This window comes from Nyctereutes procyonoides, unplaced genomic scaffold, assembly GCF_905146905.1.
Source record: "Nyctereutes procyonoides isolate TBG_1078 unplaced genomic scaffold, NYPRO_anot_genome, whole genome shotgun sequence".
Taxonomy (NCBI): domain Eukaryota; kingdom Metazoa; phylum Chordata; class Mammalia; order Carnivora; family Canidae; genus Nyctereutes; species Nyctereutes procyonoides.
In genome coordinates this window covers 20,671,056-20,690,852 of record NW_026575122.1, presented here as the reverse complement: position 1 = coordinate 20,690,852, position 19,797 = coordinate 20,671,056, and the positions used below count along the sequence as shown (strand labels likewise).

At 40.4% G+C, this 19,797-nt stretch overlaps 1 protein-coding gene across 1 annotated transcript in view; it reads right to left on the bottom strand.

The window, feature by feature from the left end:
- Window positions 1–1,572: 1,572 nt before the first annotated feature.
- The window catches only part of ANAPC10 (anaphase promoting complex subunit 10), a 263,091-nt gene continuing 244,866 nt past the window's right edge, over window positions 1,573–19,797 (bottom strand). Inside the window, exon 5 of the mRNA XM_055336625.1 lies at window positions 1,573–1,683. Coding sequence (XP_055192600.1) covers window positions 1,624–1,683 — 60 coding nt within the window. The 3' untranslated portion in view covers window positions 1,573–1,623. The remainder of the gene's footprint in view (window positions 1,684–19,797) is intronic.

Sequence of the window (19,797 nt, the reverse complement as noted above, 5' to 3'; positions counted from 1 at the left end):
TCATACCTCACATGTGTACTATCAGTTTCTAAAACAAAACAAAACGAAAAACTATCAGCTTCTAGTTTTGTCCAGGAATCTGATTGCTAATGTAAGAGATAGTTCTTTGAACTTGCTTCTTTGCACTCACATTTTTTTTTTTAGATTTTTTTAAGCTAATGTACAATTTCCAAAGGAAGTACAACCTAAAATAGCAGCTACACCTAGTATCTCATCAGAAAAAAACACAGTTTTTCCTTTTTGGAGTCCCAAACAGGTCCCTCTGGAGATTAGATCCTATCATCATTCAAAGAAATGAGAAGATAAAAGGAAGAAAAACAACTTGGATGAAATATTTCTTCTGCATTTCCATAATTTGATTTATGTTTGATTTTCATGCAATATCTTTGATGATTAAAACAAACAATTTTAAAAAGGGAAAGAGGGGCAGGAAGAGGGAGTGAGAAGCCTGGGTAGCTCCTGACTGAAACTCATTCTTCTTGGGGACATGCCCACATCAGAAACTACTTGAGCTCATTCTTATAACTTAATAAGATGTTGTCAGATTCTTTTGACATATTTTTAGCTTTATAATTAAAATTACTTGATGCAAAATCCGTGTCTTCATGTAAAGCAATTTATATTATCATAGTGTGTTCTATGATCTGCAGTTACTAAAAGCCATGTGTGCCAGGTGTATTGGCAGCAACTCTGGGCTGGAGCTGTGAGATGTGGATCCTGGGCTCATGTCTCTAGCTCATAAGCCAGGTGATACTGCATAAGTTTCTCAACGTACCAGGACTCAGTTTCCTTATGTAGAAAATGAGAGACTCAACCCTAACAGGTATTGCTATTAGATGTTACTAATCCCAGGATTTGTGTGGATTGCAGATCTGAAATTGGCACATCTTAAGAGTCTATTAACTACCCCATTTCATTTATTTGTGGTGGCTAAATAATTAGAAAAGAAAGCCATACTCATTTTTCTCGAGGAGTCTCCCAGCCTCTTCTCCTACCTTCTGGGCTTCTCTATTGTTTTCTCTGATGTGTTCTTGGAATCTCCTTTTTCTGCTCCTTCCATCTGAGCATGGTTCATTCTTAAGTCCTTTCAGGTTTCCTACAGTTCTCACTCTAAATTTCTACCACACTATCTAATCATTTTCTTTGTGCTGAAGAAGTACACCGTTAGGGGGAGGCTACATTCCCTCCAGGACCCTAAATGTTTACTTTTGCTACCAGAACCTGTCGGGAACATTATTTTGTCTTCCACGAACTATATTCTCAAAAAGACTGCTCTAGGCACCCTACCTGACAGATAGATACCATATTCTAGCCAGATGCAGGGCATAAATGCCTGATACATATCGTCTAAAAAGTGGACAGTTCATGATACAGAAGTGTCAGCCTTAAAAATAAAATAGCCAGTTATTTAACCAGCAAAAATAGTTTATTTGAGAATAGCAGAGGAATTACAATTTGGGACATGCAAGATATGGTGAACCATAGGCAAATCCAAAGAATAAAGGAGAGGGGGTTGCTCTTATAAGGGAATGAAGGGAGTAGGGAGGGATTATTTTAAACAAAAGTCTATTGGAGGAAAGCAAGAATTCAGGTTGTGGTGGTTTCTCATTGGCTGGGGTGTTGCTAGGCAAGAGGAAAATCTTCCTTCTTTCTTCTGGAGTATGTAAAGTAAGCTTCTTCCTGCTGGGGGATGTAAAGTAAGCTGTGATTAATGGTACATGAGTGAGAACTCTCCCTTCCTTGCTCTCTGACTCTATTTTGAATTAGGTTTTCTTTATTTTCACATTTGCCCCTTTGGATCTAGATCTTTCCTCAAATACATCAGTACTCAAGTATCTGGTTATTTATTTATTAAATGTTTGTCTATGTTCCTTGATGCCAGGAAGGACCTTTCCTGAGAGTTATGTCCCATATTGCAGAGGAGAGCAGGTGGTGATGGAAACTATAGAAGCCACATTTGAACAACAATGAAAGTATAAGGCGGAGCTCTTAGGCATTTTCCACCCTCACATTCATACCTTGTCTAGATTGTATGCATTGGAAATCATCTCAAAGCATTGAGCTAACATCATACTATTTTTAGTGCATCACTTCTGCAGAGATTTGACAGGCAACAGGTATGAAGTTTAAAAATAATTATGCAAAACAGAATTAAAAATAACATGTCAAATCCAAGTTATAGGACAATTCTAAACCATGACTGTAAGACCTGAAAGTAGCCAACTGAACAAAGAATCAGGGAGAGTTGGGCAAAATTTGTTATAATCAGTGTGCTTGTTCCCTGATCTTGTATAATTGGGCTTCTACCTCTCTACTGGCATTTATTCAGATACAACAGGTGGTATTGGCTATTGCACAAATGCCTCCTTCTTCAGCAAGTAGGTAATCAAGGGCTATAAGATTGTCCAAAACTACCTTAGCCAGTGAGTCAAGTGATCATTGTTGGGTTGCTACTGCTTTGGCTGTGAATCTCTTAACAATGGGGAGAGATTTCTGATCATGGATATTCATTGGCACTTACTGTGACCCAAGGGAAAAAGGCTGTCCCTACTGAGGCAAACTCAGAGTCATCTGTGACTCCTGGAAGTTGCTGTTTAAGATAGCCATGGAGGCTTAATGGGATGAACCAATGGGAGGACAAATGGAAAGCTTCTAAGTTGTTATGGATATCAAAAGGGACAGTTAAATGTCCTAATAAACATTGACCTCCAATTCACCAACTATCTAACATTCATATGCCCGTGAAAATACCATCCACCACAGACAAAAAAGAAGCCAGGTGGAGCACAGAGGCTCTAGATAAGGTCTGGTCATTGAAAGATCCATTAGCTGAAATGTCCTGATGACCTTTTAAGCAAAGGGTCAGAGGAATTGGAACAACATTCTGTGAGGTACCATCCACTCCTAAAGAGGCCTTTTTTAAAAGCCTTGAAGAAAGGAGTTAACCTTTTGCATCTCCCTTGGGTGCACGGGGACAGATCATATTTAAATAAGGAAAAAAACATGGAGAACTGAATAGCATATGATTTTCAAAAGTGGAAGTCTTTAGTTGAGATAGTACAGTATGGGAACACCTGGCTCTAATATCCTAAGCCAATAGTTTACACTGGTAATCTTGCAGGTATAACTGACGTGGAAAGGGGAACTAAAGAGATTGTTACAGGTTAAGACCAAGAGGAATCAGATATCATGAACATATCCAATCATCAGAAAGGTACCCCTCTCCTTTTTTTTCTTCTCTCTTTTCTTTCAGCAGGTTCCACACCCAGCATAGAGCCCAATGTGGGGCTTGAACTCACGACCCTGAGATCAAGACCTGAGCTAAGACCAAGTCAGACACCCAACTGACTGAGCCACCCAGGTGCCCCAAGGTTTTCCCCTTTTGCAACAGATTGGGAAAAGTGAATAAAAGCATTGTCTTAAAGAAAGAGAAAAATAAGGTAAACAGGGAAAAGGTATACAGGTCTGAAGAAAAAAAAAAAGCTAACTTAAAAAAGGTATAAAAGTCTAGTCCAGTCACCTTGGGAAAGCTGTCTGCTTCAGCTGTCATCTGCTCCAATTCCTGGTAAGTCCCTCTCAGGGAGGGAGTCTTTCTGAAGGCCTCCTTTCCAGTGATGAAATATTCATCATACTCTTTAGATTATGATGTCTGATGTTTTTGTTTCCTGGGAGTGCACTTTGGAAAGACTACTCTACTGAAGTACAGTTATTTCCAACAGAAGCAGTTGGACTTAACCACACTGAAACTACCCCCTTTTATCAGTTCTGGATTAAAGTAAACTGGATGCAGTGGGCATCCTGGGAGTATCTCAAAAGAAGAGAGGATACGGGTTCCAAAAGAAGGAGATCTAAGATTCAGAAGAAGCAACGGTGGTGCTTTTAGCCAGGGTATTTGAAGAGTTTCTACAAATCTGTCAATTAAGTCTTCATAAGCCATTAGTCCTGGAAGTTGAGGGTGATAAGCTCAGTGAAAATACTGTAGAACTGGCCAAACAGTGCAAACTTGTCAAAGTACCTGGCCAGTCAAGTGGGTTCCCCCAATCACCATGTAGTTCAAAAGTTGGGGGGTGGTTCTCCAAGTATGAAGGATCCTTTCTAATAGAATTTTAGCCGTGGAGAAAGCAGTAGCCTGTCCACAAGGAGAACAGGCTCTTATCAAACTTATGCAAATAGTTTTATTACCATGAAAATAAGAATACTCATTGAGTTCTTGAATTCTTGAGGTATCAGATAGGGAGAAAAAGTCGTTGTTTTATGTATGTTCACAAAGATATATTTTACCAAATTGCTGCAATTCACAGATAGTTTGAGAAAAGTTTCCTTTAATTCAATTCAGTGGTATGAAGTTACTAGAGATCTGTATTCAAAAGAACTTGTCAGAGTCCTTTTTATGAATTTCTCTGAAGGAGAAACACATTTGGTTTTGTTGTTATTGTTTTAAAGATTTATTTTAGAGAGAAAGAAAAAGAGAGTGTGAGGGGAGGGGCAGAGGAGACTCAAGCAGACTCTCCCCTCTGAGCTCAGAGCCCAACCTGGGGCTCAATCCCAGGAGCCATAAGATAATGATCTTAGCAAAAACCAAGAGTCTGACACTCAGGCACCCCGAGATGAAACACATTTGTAAAAGCATTGAGTAAAGCAATAACTGCCTATAAATGGCAAAAGGTTTATTTTTCTTATTTTTGTGACATACATTTTAAAATGATGACTGATAACATTATTTCAGGACATGTTGAGAATTTTAGAAATTGTATATAATTTGTGGGACACTTACATGAACACATGCCTATAAAAATATAAGGTAAAGAAGGTTTAGTGTTACTTTTGACAATGTTTCCCATGTAATTTAACATATCAAATAAGCCTCATTGGTTTAACATCTCCCTTTTTATAAAGAAAGAGAATGAATCCTTTGAGATGTTCTAAGGGTCCTCTGAAAAAAAAAAAACCAACCTAGTCCCTATAGTCTAAAAGACTTGGAATTTGGTTTGGGGAAGTCTGTGAAAAATATCAAAACGTTTTGCACAGTTGACCAAATAGGATCACAGGAAATTATAAAACAATATTTAATTATTCATTTAACCAAAGTGCCCAAAAGATTTCAAAGACAAGTAAAGGTGGCATGACAGCAAAAGCCTTAGTTCATTTTATAATCGTAGTACAATTAACATATGGTGCTATATTAATTTCAGGTGTACAACATAATGATTCAACATTTCTATGCATCACTCGGTGCTCATGGAGGGAAGTGTACTCTTAATCCCTTTCACCTGTTTTGCCCATCCCTCCCCTCTGGCAACCACCAGTTTATTTTCTGTATTTAAGAATCTGGGGGTTTTGTCTGTTTGCTCTTTTAATAGAGAAAACTCAGCTTTTCTAAGTAATCAATGACCCGATAAAGAAAAAACACAGAATCTCTGTTTGCTAGACAAATTACATTAAAGATAAATAAACTTTGTTTACAATTTCTTATTAAGAGACCAATAATCCAAACAAATCCACAACAAAAAGTCATCCTTTTAACAGAGAGAAATTCTAATTTTGCATGAAAGTATCCTAATATTAAAGCTGATTTTTAAATAAGTTCATTTTAATCTTAGCCAGCTTGACCACATATTAAAATTCTTTTTTAAAGATGTCTATTCCGCAAACTTTCTAGAACTTACTATTCTCTTACTGACAATGCACATCTTACTTTCTTTGCCTCCTTCTCATATATGGTCATTCTCTTCCCTCCTTATTGTCCCTACGAGTTTATTTTTACATAGATTAATTAGAATTCTTAACCATTAGAATCCTTAATTCATAGTGAAAATTAAGAAGTAAGCAATTGTGGACTGACAGATTTATAAATACATTTTATGATATCTAGAAGCATACGCCCTTTTGAATAGTACGGTCTTTCGGTGTGGCACAAGACATGATTATTTGCAGTCCCAAATTTAACTTTAGTTTCTCTGTAATAAGAAGCCAAAAGTAGATAAACCTCTGTTCAGTGACTAATGTTTTAGTGTTTTATCTCCCTTGGAAAATGATCCAGATATTTAATGAAATTCCAACGTTTAATTTAACTTAGCAGAACTCAACAGTTTCAAGTTACCAAAAAGATTTGTGGAAGCTACTTTTTTAACTACACATACCATAAAACATAATTATGGCATCTAAAAACTCTTATCCCATTTTTATCTGTCTTAATCATTCGTTCCCAACAATTATGTTTACATTACTCACAAAAACATTATGAGACATTAGGCAAAGTTAGTCATCATCTCAAGTGGATTTTCTTGCTAACAAGTTTTGTAACAGAACATGGATTTATTTGACTAGTAAACCCAGGTGGAATCAGTTATTTATTGGCATTGTATTTAATGCTGTTAACTCTGAAGACATGCCTATTTTTATTTAAGCAACAACTTAAAAGGAGCTTTTATTTATCGAAGATGATCTCAGCTCATGTGAACTCAAAAAATATTTGGGTTTGTTAACTTAATTTACATAAGTGCTTATTTTTATTTAAGCCAATTAAATAGGGCTCTTTACAAATTAATTTTGCCAATATGGTCTACAGGTAGAAAAATACCACATATCCATAACATACATAACATACAAATAGGCCCAGAGACCCTATACCTTTTGTTTAAAACATTTTAGCCATGTCTCAGTATGTTGGATTTGGGCTTACCTTAGTGGCCTCATTCTAACTAGATGACCTCTGTAAAAGGTTGTATCTCCAAATAAGGACGCGTTGTGAAGCGCTGAGGTTCGAACTCTAACATAGGAATTTTGTGAGGGAGACACAATTCAACTCATAATGCCATGCTCCAGAAATGGCACCACACTTAGGCCCCGTTTCCATTGTCTTACAGGTAGGTGCTTCTCAAGCTCCCCTGTGCCTCTAGTCACTCGGGGACTTTACTAAAGTACAATTTTGATTCAGTAGATCCAGGGTGGGGCCTCAGGTTTCGTGTCTCTAATAAATCCCCAGGCCAGGTCACACTTTGAATGGCGAGAATCTAAAGCATGGTCCATAGGCTGTTTTTACTCTAAGGACAGAAGAGTATCACTGTCCTCGATGGAAACATGACTCTGTCTCCAAAAGGGAAAGAAGCAAATGTCTTGCATCTTAATACCAGGCTTGTGCTTAATGGAGTAGAATGTGCACCAGAGCACAGAGTAAATATTCATGCGTGGCAGTCAGTCATTCCCGTGATGTGGAGCTGGGGCTGCCCGCTGTTTTCATTTTCGGCATTGTAATCGCACAAACAAGTACAATATTTTCATGTATGCTGGAATTCATCTATCTGTTCAAAATAAACTTAAACTGGGCTGCTGAGGCTATATGTCCCATAAATAAAATCTATGTTAGTTTAAAGCTGTGGAAATTGTGCCAAGATAGTATGTAATAATAACAGGAAACCGGGAATGACTCCTATCAAGAGAAAAAACCTTAAAAAGGAAAATATCACTATGAATAAAAATATTTAAATGAAGATATAGACTTGAAAAAATAGAAAATAACTTCTGTGTTATACTGAGTTTTCAGAGATAAAGTTTTATACCTTTATCATAACACCAAGATATAATCATGTTACTTAGAGTTATAAACCTATCCAGAATTATGTCAAAATGCCTTGGAAGCAACTTTTAACACTGTTCACTAAAGAATAATACTATCTGATTCAAATATTTATGCACTTTTTAGCGCAGGTCTGTCCACTAGAACTTTCTGTGATGATAAAAATGTATTAGGTCTGCACTGTCTGTTATAGTAGCCACTAGCCAGTTACATGTGGCTATCGAGCCCTTGAAATGTGGCTGATGTGACTGAGGAATTGAATGTTTAATTTTATTTAGTTTTAATTAAATGTGAATTTAAGTTACCAATATGAAATAGAATGTCTTTTTATATTGGCTACTTCAAAAGCTAGAACTAAAGGTAATTCAGACAGGTTAGTTTAAATGTTTTGGTGATGTGTTTGTTTCATAATCCCATATATATATATATATATATATATATATATATATTATTCACATTGAAATGTTTCATATTCCCTGTAACTTTGTTCTGTTTTGATCCTGTAGCTTATTCGAAATAGCATACTGTACTATTGCAGTACCAAAGAGTACTGTATACTCTTCGCTCTGAGATTTTTTACATTGGCTTTGGACCAAAACCAATAAAATTTTTAACTCTAGGTATAGTTTTATAGTACAGTTAACCATTATGCATGTGTGGAAACTATGCACTGTAATAATGTGTATGCACATCTCTGAGTATAAACAAGTGAAGAAGTAGCACCACACACACAGAGTGCTGGTGGACAGACACTTGTCATGTGCCAAACTTCCCAAAGTACAGACAGAGGAACCAGGGTCATGAGAGTATAACTGTGTGCTTTTATTTGGGGTTGTATAAAATTCTCCTGGAAAAGAAGAATTTTGGAGCAATAATCAACATTTAGAGAGAGAAAATCAAATCCGTTAGGCTGCCTGTAAGATTCAGTTCTAACAATTTTACCACATGCAACCTGATGTGCCTGTGAGGCATGAGCCTGTGAGGCTCCAATATTGTACAGACTGACTTTAGAGCCCATAGACATAACCTCTGTGCTCTCCCACCCCACAAAGTGTATTAAATGTGTACAGAACTTTAACTTAATTCTCTGTTCTTCTATTTTCATTATTTAACAGAGTCACAGTTTATTTCATCATGCAAGCCCTGCAGGGCCACTATGTAAGGTATGGCCAAGCAGAGGGTCTGGGACCCAAAGGAAGTGGGAAGTGAAGTGAAGAAAAGATCTTTCCCTAAATGAAAATAGACACAAAAGGCACAAGACGGTAGCAATTCAGCTAAACCAAGTGGAAATAAGTGGGAGTGAAAATAATAATACCTAATCCTTACATAATGCTATGCGCCAGGCACCTGTTCTAAGTACCACGAGACCATGAAGTCTGAGAATTTCACTCTCCTTAGAAGCTAACAAGGTAGCCTGCCACACTTTCATGAACGCTGGCAGGAGACACGACACTCCTGGCTCAGAGTCGAAGGACAGTTTATTACTCAAAACGATAGCCATAACCAGCATCTAGTTTTCTGAGCTCCCAATTTTATAAAATAACACAGGAAGGGCCAGGTGGTACTTGCACACACAGTGGGTTGAGTTGCAGAAAAGGAACTTTGAGCTTAGGAATGCCAACTCTTTACGATGGACAGTAGGCAAACCTACCTGATCATTTTGTTAGAGGGAGAAGCCACCACCCCTGTTGTCCAAGGCTGTTTGCTACATAAGCATCCTTGAAAAGAACGTTCAGAACAAAGGCTTTCGGGGCTTCTGCTTTACAAGATGTGCAGAAACATGGAAGACCCATGAAGGATTGTCGCCCAGTGAACACTTCACAAATATTATTAATTCACTTAACCTTCACAACAGCCGTGCGAGGTCGGTGTTCTCACGCCATTTCACAAATGAGGAAATAGAGGAACACAATGTTCCCACAGCTATTAAATGGCAGAATGAGAATTTGAAGTCAACAATTGGGCTCCAGGAGCCGCATTGTCCAACAGGACCATTATGTGTGTATCACCTAACATGTTCTAGTAGCCACAGTTAAAAAGTAAAAAAAGAAACAAGTGAAACTATTTTTAATAATCTATTTTATGTAACACCATGTACCCAGGATATGATTTCAACATGTAATCGATATATAAATTATTCATGAAATAGTCTATATTCTTTTTTACACTAAATCTTTGAAAACTAGTGTGTACTCTACACGTACAATACATTGTAATTCAGACATGAAATTTTTATCAAAACTACTTGACAGTTGAAAAAGTAGATTCACGTACCCAATTTGTGGCAAGTAGACTTAAAAGCTTCCAATAACTGAATCAAGTCTTGGTTTTTGAAGGTATACTAATCAGGATGAAACAATTTAAACATTCATTTCTTCAGTCACAGTAGCCACATTCCAAGTGCTCATCAGCTAGTGAACAACACAGTGGCTCCCATATTGCACAGACTGACTTTAGAGCCCATAGACATAACCTCTGTGCTCTCCCGCCTCACAAAGTATATTAAATGTGTACAGAACTTTAACTTAATTCTCTGTTCTTCTATTTTCATTATTTAACAGAGTCACAGTTTATTTCATCATGCAAGCCCTGCAGGGCCGTTGGGAGAAGCAAAGAGAGGGTAGTGCAGTGGGGAAGCTCAGAGCACAGGCTCTGGTCAGATGGCTCAGCCCGACCCATCACTTCTCAGCACTTCTCTGGTGACAATCAACATATTTCCTGACCTCCTGAAGCCCCAATTTATCCTTAAGGTAGGGCAATAACACCTCTGAGGATTAAATGAAGCCATTCACATAAAGGGCCTGGCCCAGTGCTTGGCACATAATTCATGCTAAATAAATGTCAGTCATTGTTTGGTAACTAGAGAAAATTTAACATGCCACCAAAAATGTTTAATGGTACCTCATTTTACGATGCCCATTTGCTTCCTGGAGAGAGGCCTTGTTCCCTCAGGACGTGGCCCAATGTCACCCTCTAGTGCCAGAAACCTTGAACAGCAGACAGCACATACCAAACCTCCAGAACACCAAACCTCAGAAAGGAAGCCTTCATTACTTCAACTTCAGATGCTGGTTGGCTCCAGGTCCCCCAGGCCCCGGCCCTGTTCAACAGTATGCTGGCTTTTAGGCCAGTGCTTCTCAAACTTTAATGTCCTTTCTTACCACTTGCCAGCTAGTCTTGTGAAGAACAGTTGACTCACTAAGTATGAAGTGGAACCTGAGAGTCTATGTTTCTTTCTTTTTTTTTTTTAAGATTTTATTTATTTATTCATGAGAGACACAGAGAAAGAAAGAGGCAGAGACACAGGCAGAGGGAGAAGCAGGCTCCATGCAGGGAGCCCGACATGGGACTCAATCCTGGGTCTCCAGGATCATGCCCTGAAGGTGGCGCTAAACCGCTGAGCCACCTGGGCTGCCCAGAGTCTGTTTCTAAGCAGATTCGGATTCCAACGTTGCTGCCCCATAAACTCCTCTTTGTGTAGCAACATTTCTGGAAATTCTATTTCACATTCCAACTTTTTTCAAAAGTAACCTCCAAAGTCTTCGACTAAAAAACTACAGGAATAAACTAAAAATTGTCTTCTTCTCCTGTAGGCCTGTGCAAGGGGAAAAGCCTTAAATGAATACGGAAGCTGAGAGACAGCTGAATTTTAAGGATGGCTTCTAAGAACCATGCTCTTAGCAAGAGAAGATGGGGGTGGATGGACCTCAGGGCAATGCTTACTCTATTCCTTTGACTTCAGAATGTAATTCAAGATCATGTATTATTCTAACTGGAAATCTATGAATTAATGATGACTAAATGAGTTACTCTGTGTTCATAGTTCGAGGCCCAGGGTAACTTGGAGTAGATAATGACATAGTGCTGGGATCGCTGGACCAGCAGTGGAAATTAAGTCAGAAGTCACTGACCAGTGGTCTTCCCAGTGCCATATTCAAGAGACACTGGAAGGTTAACATTTGGAAGATGTCATGATCTCTTGTTATTTCATATTTGGTAAGATAAATACAAGGATAACTGCTATATTTCTGTAAATGTTAAATAAGGTAACATTGTGAAAGTGTCTCAAAAATAGTGTTCCACAGGTATAGATGTAATTCATTTGAAGTCTGACAGACAAAATTGGCCATTATCTCTTTGGCATAATAGACAACACGGTTTGGTTCTTCTGTCTGGTAAGGAGAAAAGGGGGAAGGGAGATTGGGGTTTCCTTAAATGTGTCTATTTCTTTGAAAACCTTATTAGGGTTACAATGACTTAATTACTACAAATTTCTAGGTATTTGTATTGCCTCCCACAAGTGACTGCCAAATTCATGATAATATTTATTCTCATCTTGTTTTCAAACATTTATTTCCGATGATGAGTTTAATACACCATGATACAGTCATATTTTGTTGGTAAGTTTGCTCATTGTCTAGCCAGACTCACTATGTTACCAACTTTGGTAAAAACAAAGTCCACAGGATTTTTCAAAGGCATGCTGAGTATCAAACATGGCAATCACATGGGGGGCCTATAGCATTTATCTCAAAGTGCCGTGATATCATTCTGGACATGAGTTCACAATTTTTTTTACCTACTTTCAACCCCTGTTCCCACCAAAGATATATGTGCAGACTGGCTTCTGTACTTCCTTGTTTCTTCGTAAGAAATGATTTGATTTGTTCCTGTTGGCTTCTTAGAAGCTTGTTTTAACGTGTTTTGCTCCCACTTGTTCCAACTTAGGATCTCATATTAATGTACTCCCCCTAAGATATCAGAAAGGGACACAGAACATAAAGACTTCTAACTCTGGGAAATGAACTAGGGGTGGTGGAAGGGGAGGAGGGCGGGGGGTGGGGGTGAATGGGTGACGGGCACGGAGGGGGACACTTGACGGGATGAGCACTGGGTGTTATTCTGTATGTTGGTAAATTGAACACCAATAAAAATTAATTTATAATAAAAAAAAATGTACTCCCCCTAATTGATCCCATCTACAACATGAGAAATCAATAAAACATTCATATCAATGTATTATACTTACTGCAACATAAAGTGAGAAAGAAAAGTTTGATTACCAAAGTTTTAGAAAAAGAACCAAAAACTGTTGTGCCCAAGATTGCGAATCCGAGAAACCACCAAGGAGCCGACACTGATGCAAGTGCATGAGGGTTTATTTACAAGCTCGACCTTGGGTCCAAGTGTACCCAACGCAGCGGAGCAGGGACTTGGACCCCGAGACTAAGAGGGGTAGCAGCTTTATAGGGGCCAGTGGTCAATGGGATTGTATCATACGCAGAAAGTTGCACAGTCATGTCGGTTCACACGCAGGTGGCGATTGAATTACATTTTACCCTATAGTCCATTTGAGCTGGCCTATTATTTTGGCCAGAATCCGCGGGCAGTTTTGGTGGGCACAAGGGGGGGGTTACATTGTTATGAGCCGATTTCCGATTAGGGTGTGCCCAGCAGCTTGACTAGGGTGGGGCAGCGCCTTAAGCAATAAGCAGGTCATGTGGGGGTGATACAGGAGGTGGCAGGTGCAGCACAAAATGGAGTTAGTACTGTTCTGCTTGTCCAGGGGTAGGGGATTTTTGTTAAATTTCCTAGGTCCCACAAAACAATATAAACCCAGCCCTGCATCTCTATAATGAGAGAAAATCAAAGAAAGAAGGTACAAGAGATGAAGGGAAAGAAGAAGGAGAAAAAAGAAGGAAGGAGAGAGAGGGGAAGAAATTGGGAGGTTTCTTTGCTATACGCTTTCTCTTGCTTTTTTTTTTTTATAAGATTTTTTTGCTTTTTATTTATTCATGAGAGGCACAGAGAGAGAGGCAGAGACACAGGCAGGGGGAGAAGCAGGCTCCCTGTGGGGAGCCTGATGTGGGACTCAATCCCAGGATCCTGGGATCACAACCTGAGCCAAAGGGCAGATGCTTGACCACTGAGCCATCCAGGTGCCTCTTTCTTTCACATTTATAAAATACAACTAGACATTAGGGCCAGAAAACACTGATTTAATCACATGATGGTGTTAAGAACATTTACAACAATGCACCAATTGATAAATAGTTACTGAAGAGCAGTCCAGGCCCTGTTGGGAAGACAAAGGTGTAGAGGGCAAGTTCTTCTTTCTCAAAATGCTGAGAGACTGTGGGAGAAGGGAAAATATGCAGACTTAAAAGATAACATTATTTGTGTCTCAAAGTACTTACCTGGCAAAGCAAATTTTTAGGCTTAAATCCAACCCACTTCGATTATTCACCTAAGGCCTGTGTTTGGGGCCTGAGTCAAGAGAGAAGGGTGAGATCTTGTGTCACAATTAAAATTCCAGATGAGATTTTTCACTCAGTCCATTAAATGAACCCATCATCATTTGTCACCCTGGGCACCGTGGAGATTCCCTGCTCTTCCCATTTCCCTATATCCAGACTGACCAGACCCTCAGGCCAGCCAAACAATCTTCCCACCATCACCGTAAGTGTCATAAGCTCCTGCTTTCAGCCTCTTTGATCAGCCTGTCAATTCAACTCCACCTCAGGATGGATACTCTTCCTTTCATTATTGTGTTTATGAGCTACCTCACTAGAAGCAGAGACAGCCACGACATATACATGCCCAGATTCAGAAAAGTTTACTCACAGGCAGGCAGCCTGGGCCAATATAAATGTGGCATTGTCAGACTGCTACAAACATAATATATTTAGTTAATGTTTCTATGAAGTTAAATTTCCTAACAAAAAGATACCACCTGAACATCTCCATAAAAGTGAAACAAGATTATGGAACTTCTTGAGATTAAAACTTCATACTACCAGTCTTTCTTCATTATCTAAGTTGCTTCTCTACTCAGTAGGGAAGAGAAACAGCGAGGCTAATATTTGCAAGGAATTCTTATCTGAAAACCACCATGTGAAGATACATCATTACTCTTCCTTTGGGAGACAAAGTGCATTTCACATACGAAAAAAAAAAAAGCAGCTTTTGAGATCCCCCCCCCCCAAAAAAAAGTCTACTTGGAACACTTTGATTGAATCTATTCAACCTCAATTCTACTTGTCCCCAAATTCCTTTCCAAGCAATTTAACAAAAACACTTGCAGCATGTGTAGTGAAAGTAGAGCTAATTAAGGGAAAAACTTAAAGGGAGGCCAAACTGTTCAGGAAATAGCTCCTTACCCAGATATAAAACATTATATGGAAAGCTAACGAGTAGCCAAACGTCTCACTATCTGACTAGGTAAAATGTGATCCAGTGATCAGTCAGTGGAGTGTCTGCAGCAGAGAACTCCCTTGATGTACCCACTGGCCTGCCTCGGGGGCTTGGGGGGCTACAGGAAAGACTAGACAGGGTAGCAGACCAGAAGGAAGGAAGGTCCTTGCTGGCACAGCCTGCATTTCTGCAATGTGGGGCTGGGTGGTGGGCTTCGAGGACAGGAAGGCCCAGAAACGCAGGGCATGTCAGAATGTCTGTGTCTTCCGAATAGGAACTAAACCACTGGAGGAATGTTGACTTGGGAGGAAGAAGGGGGTAGGCCAGGCTTCTTACCCTGCTGTATGGTTATTGTTGCGTTCTTTTTTTTTTTTTTAAGATTTTATTTATTTATTCATAAAGATGCGGGGGGGGCAGAGACACAGGTTGCGTTCAGGGAGCCTGACGTGGGACTCAATCCAGGGTCTCCAGGATCACGCCCTGGGCTGCAGGCGGTGCTAAACCGCTGAGCCACCGGGCTACCCTATTGTTGCGTTCTTTAGAGACTCTGTGGGTTAAGGGGAAAGATATTGCACAAATTCTGTGTTTTTAACAAAATTGAGTTAAAGCATCGGTTTATCCTGGCTTTTGGGCATTCATTCAAAATTCCATTAAACAATAACTGCACACTCACTTTGGGCTCTGTACAAAGACAAAGATCCAAGCCGGGAAGAACTTTCCTACTAAGGAGGGAGACATAGTAGAGAAATTCACAATAGACAGTGAATTTCGGAGTGATTTGTTATATATTGTAACAAATGGTATTATGGCTGGCTGTATCCTCCAAGATGGCTGCAACAAGATCTCCTATCCCACATGCCTTCCTAGAGTCAACTCACATGGAGACATAAGACTTATTGCCCTCATCTTGAACCGGGGCCAATAAGAAGTAGAAACGAAGCTGCAAGCCTTTCAGTATCACCACGTCATGAAAGGTCATGCAAGTTGCACTTTGCTCACAGGAACACTTCCCTTTTGAAGCCTCAACCATGATGTAAGCAGCTGGATTAGCCTGAGGCCACTATGCTATGAAGCAGCTAAAACTAGCCTGCCTGGAGAGACCTTGAGATTACATGAAGGAGAGTGCTGCCCAGCTGAGCCCACGCTCCTGGCCCCCATGCTGTTCCAGCTCCGGTCACTTCCTAACTGCAATTGCATGAGACACTCTGAACAAAAGCCACTCAGCCAAGCCTTTCTCAATCCCTGTCCCAAAGAAACTTAGAGATACATGAATAGAATGATTGCTTTTGCTTTAAGCCTCTAAGTTTCGGAGTGATTTGTTGTACAGTGGTTGATAAATAAAGCAGTTAAAAGGAAATGAACGGGGTGATGGCAGAGAGTAATGGGAAGTGAGAGCTACCTGAAATGGAGAGGTCACCGAAATCACGTCTCAAGAGAAGGATGTGAAGCATCTGGAAAAGGCCATCCAGACAGAAGCAGCACCCAAGATCTTGAAGGAGGAAAAGACCAGTCGTGGTCAGGGGGGTCAGTGTGGCTGAAGTATTGGAAGCAAAAGGAAGAATGAGTTGCATGTAGTTAGGAGACAATCATATAAGGTCTTGTAGGCACCTGATAAGCAGTATGGGTTTTTAAGTGCGTTGAAAAGCCTTTGGGTGATTTGAAGCCACTAACTAACACCAGTCCAAACCATTACTGCAGACGCCTTAGTTCCAAGGCTCTCCCTCCAGGCCACAAGTCCCAAAAATGGGCCTCGGTATCCTATGGAAACTGAAGTTGACTGACGTCAATAAACAATACATCCACCATCTCAATCAGCAGTGTCTGCTCATAATGCAATGGCAGATGTCTCTTTTATCTCAGAGACTGGCACTGTATGTTCTATACAGGGTTTCCTGCTGACCAAGATGTCCAGTTTCAAACCCTCTCAACTGTGCACTCTAGTTTTTAATCTTCATACTTACTTCCAGACAAGGAATTTCATTTTCGCATTTCCCTGCAGACCCTACTACTGAGTAGAGACTTGTTGAATGAATGACTTGCTAGAACAACGCAAAACCATGAAAGACACACCAAATGTTTGATTTAGTAGCCAACTCTGTGCATGCAATAAAATGCAGCCTGCAAACCCTGCTCTTAACCCTGCAAACTCCATCCTTAACTTATCTTGATGGGTTCTTCTGGATGAAGTCCTTTGTGCTAAGGGCCTTCAATAAATCTGCCTTGATTTCTGAGGTTTGTGGAGTCTGTTTTTTAAATGGCATCTGGAATTTAGAGACATTCCCAGACATCAGAGTTCTGTGAGCAAAGAAGGGAGGTAGAGGGGGAGTGGGATGAGTTGGGCAGGGTGGACCGGGTGGTCAACTGGTTCTTATCATAACTGTTTAGTTTCATTTACATTTTTCTCTGGGTTTCTCAGGTCCAGGGCAGTGTTATTTGATGTTGAACACCTGCCTTCACACAGGGAGAGCTGCAGCTAGCCCTGCCAAGAGCAGCATCGACATTGCTGCTCCATAGAATTGTGTAACAGGGCTAAAAGATGGACACCCACAAGCTCCCATCTGCTTCATGGTTCCGGTTCCAGAGGAGTCACCTTATCCATGATTATAGAAGAGAAGACTCTCTACTTGTGCTTTTAGTGCTTGTGGTAAAAGCAAGCTTGTCAGCACACTTAGGCTACTTGATTTTGTTCATTGATCATTTTTACAGGTCTCAATTCACTCTTTAAGGAGACATGAGTGAAAGACAAGAAAAACCTAGACTATATTGTGCTACGCTGATTCTCAGGGAGTCCTTGGACATACTCCATCAGAGCTGTATTAACACTGGAAGTTCTGCAACTCAGAGAGCTTTCCATTCTGAGAATCCAGAACAACTCACAGGTTACTAGATAATAACAGTTATACAGGAACCTCGAGAATGGCACTTCTCACATTTTCATTTCTGTACTAATTGCCTGGGCATCTTATAAAAGGCAGATTCAGATACAACGGGTCTTGAGTGGGACCCAAAACTCTAACAAGCTTCTAACAAGCTTCCATGGGATGTCAATGCTATTGTCCAGAACCACACTTGAGGTAGGAAGAGTCTAGATTCCAGATTCTAGTTTAGACTCCAGATTCTACAGCCCATGCCCCAGGACAGTGGTTCCCAAAGCATGGTACCCAGACCAGCAGCATCACCAGGGAACTTATTAAAAATGCAAATTCACAGGCCTCACCTACTGGATCTGAAATTTCAGCAGCAAGGTTCCTCACTCAGTATGTTAGTGAGCACACAGGGGATTCTGATGTACACAAAAGAGTGAGACCTAAGGCACTCTCATGATTCCCTCACTCAAGGGGACGTAAGAATTTTTAGTCCCTCTCTCCAAACTTTGATCTAATAATCAACAACTCTAGAATCAACAAGTTTGATGTATTTAACACAAATCTAGAGTTTAGAGTTGAAAATCATTTCAAAATGTTTCATCATCACCGGAATGCAATTTCCATATAAAAATCCTCAGCATTTTTCGCATTTAAAAAGATTAATTGTTTAAAAATAATATGATCTCGGGACAAGTCCAAAATCCTGAAAGCCAGGCTCTTAATGCCCAAGTATAGATGCCAAGCCAAGGAGCACTGGAGTTCTTGGAGTCTAGGCACATCTTTGAACATTTCCGGGGGCCTGGTGGTTATCCTTAGAGGGAGGTGAATAGATGGCTCAGGGATATCTCAGGTTGAAAAGTGGTGGACTTGAGTCATTTCTTTTACTCCAATGGAGTAGGCCAAATGGAGCAACCTCCTAAAATGATTGGCAGGATCAGTAGTCTAGCAAGAATTAGACCGCCCTCCTTGCGTAGGCTGGAAAAACATCTCTGACCCCAGACCTTGAGGCAAAATTTCCAGGGTTGCCAAGACCCTGTTAACTGTCTATCACCTCTGAGAGTGTGAAAGGGCAGGTTACCTCTCAGGTCACCAGAGAAGGTGAAATCTGGAGCCTGTCCAGGCCACAGGCCACCACCTGAGACACCCATGAATCAGGCTTAGAGCCTTCATACCTACTCTGATTTCAGCTTTCACAACTGGGATCACTTTGCAATTTCAGTTATAAGAGTGATCTTGTGGAGAAATACATAAACCCCTCACCAATGCCTCCTCAACTGTAACTGTGGGAGCCCAAGACCTTGCAGCAGAATAGTGCTGACTAACAGGATGTTAGGCTCCTACAGCCCGTTTTGGCCTCTGAAGCCCTCAAAGCACCAGCCCGCACGACCTCTCCACTCCTTCAAACAACTTCAGTGAAACCGAAACATCATGGTCTCCAATCCTCATCAGAGGAGAGAGAAGAGAGCGTGTTTGCCCAGGCCTCATCGGAGCTTCTGACTGGGCTCGGGGCTCAGCGCACCAAGAGAGATTTGGGTCCCCAAGGGCGCTCAGGAAGAGGGGAATCAAAAAGAAAAAGGTCATCCTGAGAGGAAACAACTCTGCTTGTGATGTAAGCGACATTAATCACGAAACCAGCAGAATTCCCAGGCAACAGAAAGAGGGCAGACTTCCGGAAATGTTGTTTTTGCGTCAGAATGTGTATTTTTCTCTCTTCATGTCCTGTGCTAGTCTTTCGACCGGGTCGGTGTTAGTTTGAGGGGAGCAGGGTTGAAGGGAGGTTCCAGCTCTCTCCATGTTGCTCAAATTCATCTTGGGACGTGCTGCCTGAGGGTCAGTGGCTAAGCTTACACTTAAGATCCTGATACTTGGTTTCCTGATGGTTCCCTATGAGTTTCCCAATACCACTTTTGTAATCCACATTTTATTTATGCAACAATTGCGAAAATTTCCCCCAAGGGGGTCATTGAGGATGTTATCAAAAGTACCTCGGGTTTTCTGAACTGATAAGTTAATATCTAAAGCTTTCTAGAATGTTGTGATTGCTTTTCTTTCTTTTCTTCTCTCTCTCCTTTCTTTCCTTTTTTTTTTTCCTTTTTCTTCTTTTTCTTTTCCTTTCTGTCTCTGTCTCTTTCTCCCTCTCTCTCTCTTTCCTATTTTAAA